The sequence below is a fragment of the Geotrypetes seraphini genome, chromosome 16, assembly GCF_902459505.1.
Source record: "Geotrypetes seraphini chromosome 16, aGeoSer1.1, whole genome shotgun sequence".
In the NCBI taxonomy this organism is placed as follows: domain Eukaryota; kingdom Metazoa; phylum Chordata; class Amphibia; order Gymnophiona; family Dermophiidae; genus Geotrypetes; species Geotrypetes seraphini.
In genome coordinates, this window is record NC_047099.1 from 16,112,940 (window position 1) to 16,130,998 (window position 18,059).

An 18,059-nucleotide genomic window follows, 5' to 3' on the forward strand; every position below is an offset into this window, starting at 1 on the left:
TAGCTGGGCTTCCATTATAGGTATATCTCTCTAATGAGTCAAAGTTTTCAAGATTATCAAGTTTCTATCCCTCCATCAGTAAATTTCTGGTTGACTTAACTTTCAATAGGAGGAGAGGAACTGAAGAGCATGACAGATTGTGAGGTAAAGAGGAGCAAATTACAATATTTAATAGGACAAATCAGGAAATATGAACCATCCAAATGAAAAAGCACTTGGGTATCTCCATATATTTTCCATGGCTTCAAAATAGTTTCTCCTTTGGTGTATAGTATATTAAGCTTTCCATTGTGAATGAATATTATATCAGGTTATCTTCTTTCTGCTTCTGAATTAACAGAAATCATATTTTATGCTTGATTGATTTACTTGCATTTTTCTGATCCAAATAGATTATTCAAAATTTTCTATCTTTATTGAAATCCCCAAATACCTTAGATATATATCCAAATACGGACATGAATTCATGATTTGAGACTTAGATTACTGATTCAATGGCACTGTTCATTGTGTCATCCTTATGTCACTCATCCCCTACAGAAGTGAATGTATCCGATGTAGGATCCTAACTTAATTGATTAATAGGCTATATCTGTACCAATAATTGGCAATTAATGCCTTATAATTGATTTTAATTAGACTTAATTGAATGTTAGGTGCACTACTTGGTACACATGAATTAATGTTTTGAATTTTAGCCATTTTAGAGAGATCCCATCCTCTATTCAACACCAGTTTCAATGGCACTGTACCAAAACCTATAGCCAGCTATACATTCTGTCAATAGATATCAGTCAATGTTTAGTAGAACAACATGATTCTTGTATTTTAGAAGTCCCAGTATACACGACCAGTGAGGGGATTAGGAATATTGACCACAGTATTCTAGAGCTCCTACTTTCACGGTCAGTGGAAGATACACAGGTCTCTAGTGGTTCTTCATGATGGCTCTTTTCAGGGCCACTTTTAACTCTTTGCTTCTCAAGCTATAAATCACAGGGTTTAGAAGTGGGAGAGTAACTATATACATTGCAATAGGTAACTTATTTTGTTCTGCAGAATCCACTGACCCAGGGTTCATATACACCCCTATTATAGTCCCATATGCGAGAAGGATAACTGTAAGGTGAGAAGAGCAGGTTGAGAAGGCCTTGCTTTTGCCTTTTGATGAGCGGATTTTCAGGATGGAGGAAATAATAAACATATAGGATGTCAGAATTAGAAGAAATGGGATGAAGACTACAAATAACCCTAATACATAATTCATAGTCTGAATTATTGAAGTATCTGAACAAGAAAGTTTTACCAATGCTGCAATTTCACAGAAGAAGTGATTTATTACATTGGAGTCACAGAAAGGAAACCGGGATACAACAAAACTATGTGGAAATGTTTCTACTAAACCTGCTATCCATGAGGTTGCTGCCAAAACACCACACACCCTCTTATTCATGATGTTGAGGTAACGCAAGGGGTTGCATATCGCAATATAACGGTCATATGCCATGGCAGTGAGAAGAGCAAATTCTGTAGTTACACACATTGTATAGCAGTACATCTGCAGAATACACCCCAGAAAAGATATATTATAGTTCTTTGAAAGTAAAATTGCCAACATTTTTGGCACAATGGAAGTCAAAGAGCAGATATCTAAGGCAGACAGGTTAGCTAGGAAGAAATACATGGGAGTGTGCAGTTGTCGATCAGCACAAATTATGCAGATAACAAGGAGGTTGCCCAGCACAGCCATTATGTAGAGGAATGAAAAGAGAGTGAAGAGAGGAAGCTGCAGCTCTGGAAACTCTGGGAATCCAAGAATCAGGAGTTCTGTCACACTGGTATGATTTACCATCTCATTGGTTTTAAAGCTTCAAGGAAAAGAAACAGAAAGAAGGAAAACAGAAATTAGAAAACATTTTGAACAAAAACATATTACAAAATACTTCAAAATCAGTGATGCAATAAACCAGATCAACTATGACCACATATAAGTATAATGTTTTAAATAATTTTATAGGGTTCAGCTTTCATAGTATCACTTAACTGGCTGTCTTGAATGAAAATAAAATACAAGCTTAAATATTGCTATCTTTGCCATGGGAAAAGAGAGAAAAACAACAATCTCTGCAAAAATGAATGGAAACAAACAGTAGAGATGACAGTCCACCAGGAGCAAAGATGATGTGTCAGGAATCCAATATCAAATACAACGGTCTTTATTAGAAAGAGTATAATGACTTAACATGAGCCATATTTTGAACATAATGTTTGCCTCTGGAGTCATTGTACTGTAATAGTAAATACCACAGCACGATACAAATTAGAAACCATGAAGCAAATCAGTCACAGCAAACATAGCAACGCTGTGCTGTTTTACCATTACAGTATAAAGACTCATGTGGCAGGCCTTACAGCCAAAACTTGGCTTGCATTGAGTCATACCCTTTTGATATTGGGCTTCCGATACACTATGTAAATTATATGCACTGATATAGTAGGGCTACTATTTATGAGGGACTGCTGGAAAGTTCTCAGCCCATCAAACAAAATTGGGGCAGTCTCCATCAAGAGCTGTAAACTCAGTCCAGTGACTTTACACTTATTATGTTTCGTCGGAAAAATATGAAATGAAAAAAAGTGAAAAATTGCTGGACTAAATGTATAACCCTTGATGGAGACTGACCCAACTTTGTTGGTTAGGCTGAGAACTTTTCAGCAGCCCCTCATAAATAGAAGCCCAACTGATGCTTTCTCCTGCTATAATTCTGTAAATTTCCATGCACAACGGTCTGTTAAACTAGGTACCAGTTACAGAATTATTCTACATGTATTAGATATGGTTGCCTGGTTCTGACAATGAAGTTGCGTACACAGTTCAGCCTGAAAGATTTACATTCATTGTCTTGATTTTTCAATCTTAATGTAAATAGATATATTTTTCTTGCAATTTTCTGATCTGACTTCTAATTATGAGTAACAGTCTCATTACTATCTACCTCCCCTAAACAAAAATTCCTCTGTAAAAGAAAATGCAATCTTACCTCCTTCAGCCTCACATCAGGTGTTGCCTGTGACCTAATGAAGAATGAATGCAGGAATGCTGTACATCCAGTAGGTCATTTATCCGTCAGGCTTATGTCATACCAGAGAAAGTAAAGTTACCATCACAGCATTTGCAAACTGTGTCTGAGGAATTATCACACTGAGGTATATCAGCACAGCCTCCAATCATTCTCTGTCCTCAACAAGGGTTTCTACATCTGTGCAGGAATATCCTGATGAGTTGGGAGTCATTGCAACCCTAGACAAGTCCTTTTGGGACTTTTATTCTTTTTTTAAAATGCATAAATACAAATAAAGATAAAAAATTACAATACTTCTCTGACTCTTATGGTTCACTAAATTATATGAATTCAAAGTAAATCATGCAGAAAATGTGCTATATTTTCTATCTGCTATCTAATTGATACTGTGTAACATTTATTAACTAATGAGACAATATCACTTATTTTAGATGCCTTTCAGGAAAGATGTTGAGAAATCAGTTTCAACTGAAGAAAGCTGGTAGTTTTCAACTGAAATTTGAGGTTATTTTTACCTTTACTGTTGGAAGGAAGCTTATGCTCAATAATTTTGCTTGCCATTTGTAAGCCAATATATTTTGAGAAGACATGGGGGAAGCCACTGTATCGATAGCATTGAATATTGCTACTCCTTGGGTTTTGGCCAGGTACTAGTGACCTGGATTGGTCACCGTGAGAACGGGCTACTGGGCTTGCTGGACCATTGGTCTGTCCCAGTAAGGCTATTCTTATGTTCTTAATTGATGTACCAAGTTGTACATATCTGTGCCTAACTCCTATTTTCTTCTCCCTGCCCAATTCCTACATCTGTTATCACCCACTCTTTCAGTTAATCATTTATGGAAGCGTAGGGAATCTATTACATCAGAAGTTTCTGTACTGATCCCTAACTAATTATCATCTTGGATAAATTATGGTCATATCTGGAAAAGACAGGAATGAAATCTCTTGATTCTTGCCTCCAGCATTGTGAGATCTCTGAAGCTGGCTCTGGAATCTTCTCCATAGACCAGCTCTCCAGTGTGGAAGATAGAGTTCCCTCTCATGCCAAAGGGCTAACCTGCACAGTTCCTCTGCTTCTGCCATGGAAATATTGGACAGCCTCTTTAATCCATGGGTCTCCAAGCCACAGAGGGTACTAACAGGAAATCAAGCTGGTTCTACTGTACATAGTCACTTTTGGTAGGTCACATACATGGTTTATACAGATAGTTGACATGACTGGCACCCAAGTATAATGGCAATAACACCCAAAGACATTGGCAATCAAACCTTGTAGCCATACCATTAGCAGCCATGTACAGAGGTGTGCCAGACCCTACCTACCTCTAGCTTTACTACTGTTTACACCTGTTATTTATGCTGATTCAAAAAGTATTATTTCATCTCAGACAAAATTCATAGGTGATCTATATTTTCTTCTAAACGGACCGACCAGCATATCACCATTTAATCTCTGATTCTCATAGCTAAGTGGGTTATAGGGCAGCCAGGCAGATATCATGGTCAGGTTGACTTATGCAGTGATGTTATTATATGCCTGTTAGGAATATTCAGAAATAATAGATAGCTAATTTATGCTGTTGAAAATTAGAGTGGCTACTTTTAACCTGTTATCACTTGAGCTTGCCAGATTTTTGAATATTGACCCCCATAATAGATTAACAGCTAGTTACTGAGGATGAAATTATACACGTGATCACCTCTACGCTTTAATGGCATCTGAGTGACTAGATTCCAACTTAGAATACTAATATACCCTGGAATTGGTGGACCTTTTATATACCCTATCACAGTTTCATCAGCCATAGACATGGTGTGATTGCAGTAGAGTAAATGAGGCAGGGATGCACCTAACTGACGGTATTCTGCTTGTTTCCTGTGTAAGTGTAAGACACGCCCTCTGTTGCTTATTTATGCTATGTCACTAAAATACTTCATTGCAGAATTGCATTTATTATCCCTGCTGGCAGTTTTGAGGCAATGTGTGTCGTACTCTGTACATTAACACATACAAGGGTAAAGTAACTTTAGGTACCTAGTTACTGCACTGCATTTAAGCATTGTTGATACAATTATCCTATTATTAATTTGGGAAGATTTGTGTTGTTTACACTGGTCCTAATATTCAAAGAGCTTGAATCAGGAGATGCTACTAATAGGGATAATCCTTCCATGTAAGGAACATTTCTCCTAACAACTCCTAGGCTCATTTTGTCCATGACATTCTTAGTGCAGTCATGGGATGGGATCAGAAAAGAATGACTCCTGCCCTGAAACATTAAAATACCACTTGAAATAGGGTGAAGGGAATGGGGTATTGGGTAAAAGTGAAAGAAATGAGCAGGAACAGGAAGTCACTGTTGCAGGAAGAGTTCCAGGGCAGGCCGAGGTTAGAAGTCTCCTCTGACGGATACAGCGCCGTGGCTGCCATAATATTTAAAATTATAGCAATCCGGGAGGGGAGGAGCAGGTGTGGGGTAGTCTGGAGCTGCAGGGCCGGCGTTAGAGGGAGTAAGAGTCCCGCGGGGGGAGGGAGGAAGGAAGAAGAGGAACCGAAGCATGGCAATTTGGGGGGAGCAGGTGTGGGGAAGTCCAGAACTGCAGGGGAGAGTGTTGCTGTACCCAGCTGGAGGGAGAAGGAAGATGAGGGAGGGAATGAAAGGAGGTGCCAGGGCTTGGAGGGAAGGAGGAAGGTATGCCAACCTAAGGGAAAAGAAAGGGGGAGATATCAGAGCATAGAGGGAGAGGGAAAGATGGAAGAAAAGGAAAGGAGAGAGTGCCAGAGAATCAGGGAAGAGCAGATACCAGACTGTGGGGTGCGAAGGAAAGAAATGAGAAGAGAGAGATGCCAGAGCATAGGGGATGGGTTGGTGACAGAGAGAAAAAAATGGAGAGGTGGCAGAGCTGAAATCAATTATGTACAAAGGAGAGAAGGGGCACAGGATAGATAGTTATGTAAGGAGCATAGAAAGAAGGAAGATGTTGTATGGAAGAGAGAGAAGACAGACATTGGATGGAAAGGGCAGGGAGGGCAGTGACTGGAAGGGGTGAGATAGAAGGTGAACAGTAGATGGAAGGGGTAGAGAGATGGACAGCCACTGAATGGAAGTGTGGAGGAGAGGAGCGACAGCCACTGAATGGAAGTGTGAGGGAGAGGGGGAGCAGACGCTGGAAGGAAGTGGGGAGGAGAAAGAAAAAAGGGCACATGCTGGATTGAGGGACGAGGATAGAGTTAGATACTGGAAGGGGTGAGGGAAAGAGGTGGCAAGCTTTAGGTAGACAGTAAAAAAGGACATTGATGAGAGGGTAGTAAGAACGTAATTTAGACAGATGCAGAAAATAAATTGAAAAGGAAAATGAGGGAAAAAAAGGAAAGGGATTGCAGAGGAGAGGTGTAGAAGAGGGAAGGAGAGGAGAGAGATGCCAGACCAATGGGGGTGAAAGGAGAGATGGAAGGGGGAGGCATACAGTTACTGGAAGGGGCATAGAAGGAGAGAAGATGCCATATAGGGGAAGAGAGATAGCAGACAGTGGATGGAAGGAAGAGAGTTACAAGAAGATGAGGAAAGCAGAAACCACAGAAGACAAAGGTAGAAAAAAATTTTCTATTTATTTATTGCTTTAGGAGACTTGTGTCACTTCTTACTGGTTCAATTTAACCTTTGTCTATGTATTTCTATTTTATCTCCCCTTTTACAAAACTGTGGAGCGTTTTTTAGTGCCAGCCGTGGTGGTGGGGAGTGTCAAAAAATGATGAGCCCCGGGTGTCACATATGCTAGGTACGCCACTGATAGCCTGAACACCACATTTGATCCAAGTGCTTAATCATTCTGATATGAAGCCTCTTAGAACAATAGAAGGCATAACAGTTTATGGATTTTCAGAATATTTTGCAAACTTGCCTACTAAAACCCAATTTTTCAACTGAAAAGATCTTCCAAAATGCAAAAACATATACAAGATTCACAGTGTAAAACACTTCAGCCATTGGGATATTTATACTCACCCCACAGTTGTCCTCCAATCTCCTCAGCATCAAGGGAAGCTGCTGTCCCCCATTAAGCTCGACATCGCTACCTGTGAAGTCCTCTGACTCATCGAAGGAAGAAGCAGAGGACAACCCAGCCGAGGAGAACATAAGAAAGCCTTACTGGGTCAGACCAATGGTCCATCATGCCTAGTAGCCCACTCCCATGGTGGCCAATCCAGGTCACTAGCACCTGGCCAAAACCCAAGGAGTAGCAACATTTCATGCTACCGATCCAGGACAAGCAGTGGCTTTCCTCATGTCTCTCTCAATAACAGACCATGGACTCTTCCTCCAGGAAATTATCCATAAGAACATACCACAGCCAAAAAAGTTGCAGTTACTAATATTAAAATGGTTCCCCTCTCCCCATTTGACACTCTTACACTTTGCCTCCCCCCCCCCCCGTAAGTAGGCAAACCGCCTCTTTGCCCCATTCCCTCTCTCTTGGTTTTTCTTCGCCATCTCCTCCTTCATATTTGCTTGGATTCCTGTTTAATCACTTGCCACCTTTTTTACCCTTTGTTTTCTCCTCGCCCCCTTCTTCCAGCCCAGTGGCTAGAAAATCGGGCACCACTGCCGCCTCCTCTTCTTCCTGGCTCGAGCTGGGCTCCCGAGTGACTCTCAAATTTTATTAACCTATTATTCATCTAATTAATGTGTGGCTAAAACAGATAATTTTTTGTAATGTGTTACTGGCACATAACAAAATAACATTAAAATCAAGAAAAGAACAATTGAATGATTTCAAACTCAAAAGTTATAAACTTCTGTGGATGAGCTCCTCCGTAGTCTTTTAATGCCTAACTCCCCCCACCCTCTCCCCAATGGAACAGTATAGTTACATTAGACTGGTGCCTCTTGGTGTCTTTTGTTTTCTCCCTATATTTAACTTTTCCCCTCTCTTTTTCCTTTCTGCTACTCCAGGTCCAGTATCTCTCCCTCTTTCTTCCCTGTTCCTTCACCCCTCCACCCCCCAAGTCTGTGACTGTAGATCTTCAGTAAGCATCAGCATAAAGAAAAAACACAAACTTCCAGTCACAGCTGAAGCTTCTTTTGCTGCAGCAAGTTTAGAAGTCTGTTTACAAAAAAAAAAAAAAAATTACATGTCATTTGTTATGTACGGGACACACATGCAAATAACATATGCACATCAGATTAAAAATCCAAGCAAACTGCTCCTACCAGGTAAGTCACTGACAGCTCCAGACCTGCCATTAGGTTTGCATGGTAAGAGGTGGGCATTACTTGCTGTGAATAACACGGAATACTCATTTTAATGTAAAACATATTTATTAAATTTCAAATACAAACAAAATAATAAAAAAATCATTTCAAATACAAGAAGAAAACCAAAATTTACAGAGTTAATATATAATAAACATTATCACTAAAAGCAAATATACCCAATTCCATCCCCTTTTTTCCCCATTTTAGAACTATAATTACATATTAAATAATATGCGACTGCGAGTGTGTGGTGTTAATGTATCTAAATAAAGTTGCCAAAAAATAAAAAATTGTCTTCCCTGTCTAGTGTCCCATTCTGATAATTGCATACTTTCCATTGTTAAAATGTGTAATATTCTAGAATGCCATTTTAATACTAATGAGCTCCTTGTAATGCATTTGCATAGGATTATTCGTAGCTAAACTGACTGAACCCATTTGTGGATCATAGGCTTAGCTAACTTGCAAGTAAGATTGGCTACAACCAATTTAACTTGCACAGCAAGCTTTTGATCATCAGGGGCTCAACATGGAAATCCTGAAAACCTGACTACCTGGATATGTCCTCAGCAGTGAGTTGAGAACCCCTGCTGTTAAGAAATAAATCAAGAGGAACTCCATTGATGATTGAAAAGTCTGTGTTTATTTACAGGGAGAGATATTTCACAAACTGAAATGACTGAAATAGCAAGTGAATGCAGCAGACATTTCTAGCATAAGTCTTTAGTATCTGTACACGCTGAGCACAGAGTTAAGGTTTTCCGTACATAATATTCCAGACATCATATGCACGTTTATGTGGTTGTCATTGGCTTTCCAAGTAGACAAAGTATAGATGAAGCAGAGGTACAGATTCATTGTTTTCACATACACACATCAGAAAAGGTGTAACTTTGGGCTACAGAATACACACACAATAAGAGATGCTTCCTACAGCAAATTTTCTGAAGGCACACAGGTGCCTGTGTTTTCTTTTTTGTATATATAATTAAATCTTTATTGATTTTCAGTTTAAAGTTCAAGTATTACACTTGTACAGAAAGCAATAATAGTAGGGTACATTTTGATTTTACAGCTAATAAAGAAAACGATATTTAACTATTTATGCTCAAGTCCTCATCTTTGGATCAAAGACTCCAGAAACAGAGAAGTAATGAAAGAAAATACAAAGTATTTTGACAAAATGCACTGAAAACGAGGTCCCATGCATAATCAAATTATAGGGCTCAAGATTTTCCTCCATCCAGACGAGACATTGTCACAAAAGTTGTCAGCTGAGATGGTTCAAAGAATACATAAAAACACAATACACTTACAAGGGTGTCTCAAATAAAAGGTAGCCCCCAAAGATATAACCCCAGGTTTCAAAAGAAAAAATTCACGGCGGTGCTTTTGTGTCTCCCGTGAAAGATCGGGGAACATCTGTATTTTGTGACCCAGAAAAATTTTTTGTCTGTTTTTAAATTAAAGTTTTAACAATCATGTTTTATTTATCGGCAAGGCTATAGTTATAATCAAAGTGGCTTTCGATGCTAAGGGCTCCTTTTACAAAGATGCGCTACCGCCTCCTTTTAATCAGGCAGTAATTTTTCAGCTACTGTGCTCTAATCTTGTGCGTGCGCTAAAAACGCTAGTGCACTTTAGTAAAAGGAGCCCTAAGTCTTTATCAGATGTCTCTAAGATTTCTGAGAATCAATATTAAAGGCTATTTCTAGACTGGATATACTCAATATCCAGTCTTTATATCTTTGTATATTCAAACACTTTCCATAAACTTTTCACGATCCTCAGAAGGCTAAAGAATCCCTTTGGTTCATGTGAATTCTATCACAGTATCCAATCGTCTTAGGATCAATAGTTTATGTATATTTTTTATTTTTATGAATTAGTCATGTTTTATTTATATATTAAGACTAAAACTTTTTCCATAATATTATACTTAGCTTAATATTAGTAGCCAGTATTAGGGAGCGCCTCTAATACTAGCTACTAATATTAAGTTTCAAGTTTTATTACCATTTGATGAATCGCTTATACAAATTTTCTAAGCGATGTACAATTTAAAAAGCCACTCGATAGTGGTCTCACATACAATTGGACAAAAAAAAAAAAAAACATACAAATTAAATAAATCAACTAACATTTTTGCATTCATATTAAAGACAGACATGATTGAAGAAGGAAAGGGGGGAAAAGTTACAACTTCATTCTATATTGGAAATTACAAAAAAAGGAAAAAAACGAAAGGGAGGGAAAGGGTTAATGTGGTTGATATCCGTAACAAAATGTGAAGTGTCCAAAATAAAGCATATTAAACATCAAAAGCGTCTTGAAACAAAAAAGTTTTTAATAATTTTTTAAAAGATGAAAGATCTTTTTCATTTCTAATATAGTGTGGCAGTGAATTCCACAATTTAGAAGCCATAACAGAAAACATATCATTTCTTCTTGTGCCAACGATTTTCAAAGAGGGAATTGTTAGTAAGTTTGAAGAAGATGATCGTAGAGAACGCGGGGCATTGTATGGAATAATCATTCTAGTCTAAATTGCTAAGTATAATATTATGGAAAAAGTTTTAAATAGTTTTAATATATAAATAAACATGACTAATTCATAAAATAAAAAATATACATAAACTATTGATCCTAAGATGATTGGGTTCTGTGATAGAATTCACATGAACCAAAGGGATTCTTTAGCCTCCTGAGGATCGTGAAAAGTTTATGAAAAGTGTTCTAAGATTTCTGAAACATTTAAAGGTTCTTGATCTAAAGATTTTTCTTGTAGTTGATTACGGCCTTTATCAGGCAGCTAATACTCCCGTGAGAATGGTGGTAACATTTCTTCAGATATTTCCAACATTTCCACTAAATGTTTCTTAAGCATATCTCTGGGTGTTACCATCTCAAGTTTTCATTATAGGTGTATCTCTGTAATGAGTCAAAAACTATTTCCAAGAATATTAAAAAAGTTTCTATCCCATTCATCAATAAATTTCTAGGTAACAACTTTTATTTCTTTTAAATTTATATAAACAGTAGACTAGTACGGTTCATTTCAGCTTAGCTTTAAAAACTAGATTGCTTTGTGTCAAAATGTTTCTCCTCTTTTGTTATCTTAAGAACCAGGATAAAATCATGCTAGCATTTGCCTCGCTGGCTGCGATAGAAAACTCTACCATGACTTTGTAAAAGAAGCCCTGAGGTAAGTATAAATAAATCTCTTACATAGTAAGAGAATCTCAATGCCCTTTTAGAAAATAAATAAAACATATAGTGTACTGACTAAAACAAATTATGAAAAAAAAAATCTGGATCCAGAAATTCACCACCACCGGAGGACCAACGGATACCAGGAACCATCAGCCAGCAGGAACATCAGACACCACAGACTTCATAGGTAAGTATTTCCTACTGCCTGCCTTAAATAAATAAATGGAGGAATTCTATCTCCCTTTAGGTTGTGAGTTCAATGTACCCTCTTCCAGCATCATACCAATATCTGCAATAGAGCAGACACCCCGGACAGTATGAATAACATGAAGAAAGACCTAGCAAATGGTCTGAAATTTGACAGCTAAAATTTAATGCTACGAAATGCAAGGCCATGCGTTTGGGCTGCAAAACCCGAATGAACAGTACAGTTAAGGGGGTGAAGATCTTTTGGGCATGACAGAAGAGCGTGACTTGCGTATGATTGTAAGATGATTTTAAGGTGACCAAACAGGGTGAAAAGGGGACTGCAAAAGCTAGAAGGATGCTAGGTGGATAGGGAGAGGTATGACCAGTAGGAAGAAGGAGGTATTGATGCCCCTATATAAGAACAAGAGGGCATTCGGAAAAGTTGAAAGGGGACAGATTCAAAATGAATGCTAGGAAGTTCTTCTTTACCCAACGTGTGGTGGACACCTGGAATGCGCTTCCATAGGGCGCAATAGGGCAGAGTACGGTACTGGGGTTCAAGAAAGGATTGGGCAATTTCCTGCTTGAAAAGGGGATAGATGGGTATAGATAGAGGATTACTGCACAGGTCCTGGACCTGTTGGGCCGCAGCGTGAGCGGACTGCTGGGCACGATGGACCTCAGGTCTGACCCAGTGGAGGCATTGCTTATGTTCTTATGTTAGACCTCATTTAGAATATTGTGTGTAATTCTGGAGACCGCACCTTCAAAAAGATATAAAAAGAATGGAGTTGGTCCATAGGAAGGCTACTAAAATTGTGTGTGGTCTATGGGGTCAGACATAAAGATCTCAGTATGTATACTTTGGAGGAAAAACAGGAGAAGGGAGATATGATAGAGATGTTTAAATACCTCCATGGCTTAAATGCTCTGGAGTAATCTAAGGAAACATTTTTTTACAGAAAGGGTGATAGATGCATGGATCAGTCTCCTGAAAGAGATGATGGAGACAGAGACTGTGTCTGAATTCAAGAAAGCATGGGACAGGCACATAGAATCTCATAGGAAGAGAAGGAGATAATGGATGCTGTGGATGAACAGAGTGGATGAGCAATTTGGCCTTTATCTGCCAGCATGTTTCTATGTAAACTATACTATACAGGTCTTGTATCCTGCAAATTTTTCAACAGAGATTCAATGCGGCTAACAGAAATCTTTGTACAGCAATCAACAATAGGAACAATGCAGTATAGATCAACTGAGAGATATATATTGACCAGAGTGTTTTTCTTTAACTCTTTTCCCCAGAAAAAATTGAACAAAAACATGCATTCACCTTAGAACCCAACCTCCCTTTAAGGTCAATGCTAACTTTAAAAACCACCAAGCCACTCATTCAGTCTCAGCCATTACATCTGCGAATGGGTGGTGGACACCTGGAATGCGCTTCCAGATGGCGTGATAGGACAGGGTATGGTATGGGAGTTCAAGAAGGAATTGGACAATTTTCTGAGGAAAAAGGGGATAGAAGGGAATAAATAGAGGGTTACTAACAGGTCCTGGACCTGATGGGCCGCCGCATGAGCGGACTGCTGGGTATTATGGACCCCTGGTCTAACACAGAAGAGGCACTGCTTATGTTCTTATTAACTGCATCTCTGCTTAAATTAAACTCCTCTCTTTAGTATTGCAGCAGCTTTTCTAGCCCTCTGTGCTTTATCTAAAGACCCTCACACACATACACATCAACTCATTCAGACAGCAGCCTTACCTGTTCTTCTCAGCCCAGGGGACTTGGAAAAATTCAGCAACAGCCAGGTTGTGCTAAAAGCTACCTGCTCTAATCCCCTCTCATGCCTCACAGCATGAGAAAAGCTAAGACAGGGGAAGGGGGACAGGAGAAGGGGTAAAACGCAGACCTCACGGACCTGACGGACCTCTCGGATCTAAAACCGCACATCCTTAAGAATCTGAGGTCTGTGTCTGTGCCACTTGTAGTTTCTGTCTCTTATAGACCTCTATGAGATTTTAGCGCTGACGGATCCGTCTCCGCATAGGGAGGGAAAAGTATTAGGATCCGTTAGCGCTAAAATCTCATAGAGTTCTATCAGAGCCAGAGACTAGTGCTGGAGCGGCAGAGCAGAAGCCTTCTTATGTATAGGTTTAAGTCTTCCGGATCTTATTATAGTTAAAAGTAAGGGTGCACTATAGTAAATCAGGCTTCCTGGATCGCAAATTGGAGGTCTCTTTCAGGAGATCCAGAAATCCCGGCGCTTAACAGGGCTGTTTAACCATTTTGCACTCTGCTTATTCTTTATGCCCGACATAGAATTTGGCTCTGACAGACCTCTATGAGATTTTAGTGCTGACGGATCCTAATACTTTTCCCTCCTTATGCTGAGACGGATCCGTCATAAATGTCATAAAATGTCATAGAGGTCTGAAAGAGACAGAAACTACAAGTGGCATGGACACGGACCTCAGATTTTTAAGGATGTGCAATTTTAGATCCGCGAGGTCCATCAGGTCTGTCAGGTCCGCGTTTTACCCATTCCCACTCCTGGGCTGCTCCTCCCCCACAAGGTGAGACTTCCTCCATTCATTTAAAAAAAAAATTCTTAACCCTATTACACAAGGTCAGGAAAAGATACATCAGCCTTCAGTGAATCTTCATGATGACTTTTTTCAGGGCCACTTTTAACTCTCTGCTTCTCAAGCTATAAATCAAAGGGTTTAGGAGTGGGAGAGTGACTATATACATTGCAATAGGTAACTTGTTTGGATCTTCAGTATCTATTGACCCAGGGTGAATATACACTCCTATGATAGTCCCATATGCCAGAAGGATGACTGTAAAGTGCGAGGAGCAGGTAGAGAAGGCCTTGCTTTTGCCCTTTGAAGAGCGGATTTTCAGGACAGTAGAAATGATAAGCGTATACGATGCAAGGGTCAGGAGAAATGGAAGGAAGACTACATATAACCCTACTGTGTAATTCATAGTTTGAATAAATGAGGTGTCTGAGCAAGATAGTTTCACCAGTGCTAGAACTTCACAGAAGAAGTGATTTATTATATTAGATTTACAGAAAGAAAATGTAGATATGGCAATATTATGTGGCAATGGTTCTAGTACACCTGCTATCCATGAGGCACCTGCCAGAACAGCACACACCCTCTTATTCATGATGTTGAGATAACGCAAGGGGTTGCATATTGCAATATAACGGTCATATGCCATGGCAGTGAGAAGAGCAAATTCTGAAGCTGCATATATTGAATAGCAGTACATCTGTAGAATGCATCCCACAAAAGATATTTCATGGTTTTTTGCCATCAGAATTGCCAGCATTTTTGGCACAACGGAAGTCAAAGAGAAGATATCTAAGGCAGATAAGTTGGCCAGGAAGAAATACATGGGGGTGTGCAGGTGTTGATCGGCACAAATTATGCAGATAACAAGGAGGTTCCCCAGCACAGCCATCAGGTAGAGGAGCAAGAAGAGAGTGAAGAGAGGGAGCTGCAACTCTGGAAACTCTGGGAATCCAAGAATTATGAATTCTGTCACACTGGTTTGATTTATCATTTCACTATTTTAACATTTGAAGGAAGAAAAAGAGACAGAATGAAGATAAAAAGCTAGAAATTAGAAGCCAAATGTGATCAAGCATTATACAAAATGATCCAAAAACAATGATGCAATAACCCGGATGAACTAAGAACAAATGCAAATAAAAGTGTTTTTCTGTTATTTTATAGGGTCAGCTTTAATTCTGTCACTGAGCTGGCTTGGTTGTGAATGAAAATGAATGCAGACTTCAATAAAACATCCTTTCCATACAAGCATGTGGACCACCAGATTCCATTGTATAATGCTAGGATAACCCATTATCCAAGCACCTAAGGTATATCCCCCGCTATATCAGTAATATTTCTGATAGTGAGAAAATGGTAGGGTGGTTACAGATGCAATTAATTATTCAGTATAACTGGGCTAGTGTAATACACAATCATTGTAAAAACATTTGTAAGCTTGTGTTCAACTTGTCTCCCACTAATGTACCACCCATACTCCAACTACATCTATGTCCCTTGGACTTATGTATTTGTCACTTATGCATGAGCTTAAACAATAGTGATTAATGCACTTATGTGCTAGTATTAATTTCCTTAGAATTACTACTGTCAATTATTTCTATAGCACTACCAGACATACACAGTGCTGTACAGAGTCACAAAGAAGGCAGTCCCTGCTCAAAAAAGCTTACAATTTAAGCAGATAAGACAGACAAATAGGATGTCATGGATACAGTTAAGGGGAATGGTTAATCTGATGAGTTGGTGGGTAATGGGGAGTAGGGGTAGGGGTATGATTGAAGGCTATATCTAAAAGGTGGGTTTTCAGTCTGATTTTAAACAAGGGAAGGGAAGGGGCTTAGTGGTCAAACGGGTAATATATTCCAGGCATAGGGGGCCAGCTAGATGAAAGAAACAAAGTCTGGAATTGGCAGTGGAGGAGAAGGGTACAGCTATGAGCAGATGATCTGAGGAGCATGAACAATACTCATGAACAATATATTAATACTGGAGTATATAATTTTATAGAATTACCTCCTAGTAATGGATTTAATAGATCATGCACCCCCTTGCATGAATCCCCTTGCATTTCATGGGCTTATACACCGAGTTTCAGAATAGGATTTATGAAGCCTTCTGGCACTTTCCCTTGCTAAAAGTCTGCTTATATAGATTTGGGCTCCCAGTTACAGAGTGGCCTCTTATATGTTAGATATAATTGCCCCATTATTAGTCTTAACACCTGACAATGAAATACTGGGCACAATTCAGCTACAATATTCCCATCCATTTTCTCACTTCTTCAGTTTTCTAATTTTGTAAGTCTTAGTGCCAGCAATGGTGGTAACAACTCCCACGCTCAGAGAAATTCTATGTGCATCAGAGCTGTTACCGCTGTAGCCAGTGATAAAACCATGCTAAGGTTCAGGTTTTGTAAAAAGTGGGTATGCTCAGAAAACAAGAAAATTCAGGCTTACCTCCTGCAGCCTCACATCAACTGTTCTTGAGCTAATGAAGAATTAGTGGAGAAATTATCTTCAACCAGGGGTTATTTATCCTTCAGGTTTATGCCATACCAAAGAATAACAGAGTGAGTACATTTACTATTACAGCATTTGCAAACTGTGTCTGAGGAATTATCACACTGAGGAATATCAACACAGGTTCCAATCATTCTCTGTCTTCAACAAGGGTTTCTACATCTGTGCAGGAATATCCAGATGAGTTCAGAGTCATTACATTTCTACACAGGACTACTGAGATCTGGCCCCCGGACAGATAGACTATGAAGTTTGTTCAGAATCATAAAAATTATATTACTTTTACTCTTTTACATATATAGTTTTAAAAAAAAACCCCACCCCATAAAGATAAACAATTATAATATTTATCTCTTATCCCCTCTTCTACAAAGCCCCAAATCTCTATGGGCTTAGGGGCCATTACTGTGCGGCAGCCGCTAGCGTGGCTTTGTAGAAGAGGGGATTAGAGTTCATTAAATGTTATTAAAACAAAGTAAATCATGCAGAAAATGTGCTATATCTTTCTAATTGATACTGTGTAACATTTATTAACTAATGAGACAGCATCACTACTTGAATGCAGCTAAGATAACTGACTAATTTTATTAGTAATCTTTAAATGAAATTTCTACTAAGAAAGCTGGTGAAGGTCTCAACTGAAATTTAAGGTTATTTTGACCTTTATTGTTGGAAAGAAGCTAAAGCTTAATAATTTTGCTTGATATTTGTAAGCCAATATTTTTGAGCCTAGTTGATGTGCCAAGTTGTACATATCTGTGCCTATCTCCTATTTTCTTCTCCCTGCCCAATTCCTACATCAGTTAATCATTCATGGAAGCCTAGGGAATCTATTACATCAGAAGTTTCTGTACTGATCCCTAACATATTATCATCTTGGATAAATTATGGTTATATCTGTGAAAGAAAAGAGTGAAATCTCTTGATTCTTGCCTCCATCATTGTGAGACCTCTGAAACTGGCTCTGGAATCTTCTCCATAGCTTCTGTGAGGTTCACAGACCAGCTCTCCAGTATGGAAGATAGAGTTCCCTCTCATGCCAAAGGGCTAGCCTGAACAGTTCCTCTGTTTCTGCCATGGAAAAGTTGGGCAGCCTCTTTGATCTAAGCATGGTATTTGTTGTATGGGTATCCAAGCCACAGGGAGTACTAACAGGAAATCAAGCTGGTTCTATTGTACATAGTCATTTTTGGTAGCTC

General features: G+C 39.0%; 2 protein-coding genes across 2 annotated transcripts; both read right to left on the bottom strand.

Annotated features, from left to right (window-relative positions):
• Window positions 1–928: 928 nt before the first annotated feature.
• On the bottom strand, window positions 929–1,852 carry LOC117349740 (olfactory receptor 5V1-like). The gene has a single exon (XM_033923332.1). The coding sequence runs from the start codon at window positions 1,850–1,852 to the stop codon at window positions 929–931; it is 924 nt and encodes a 307-aa protein (XP_033779223.1).
• Window positions 1,853–14,405: 12,553 nt separating this feature from the next.
• LOC117349741 (olfactory receptor 1J4-like) lies at window positions 14,406–15,329 on the bottom strand. The gene has a single exon (XM_033923333.1). The coding sequence runs from the start codon at window positions 15,327–15,329 to the stop codon at window positions 14,406–14,408; it is 924 nt and encodes a 307-aa protein (XP_033779224.1).
• Between the last annotated feature and the right edge of the window lie 2,730 nt (window positions 15,330–18,059).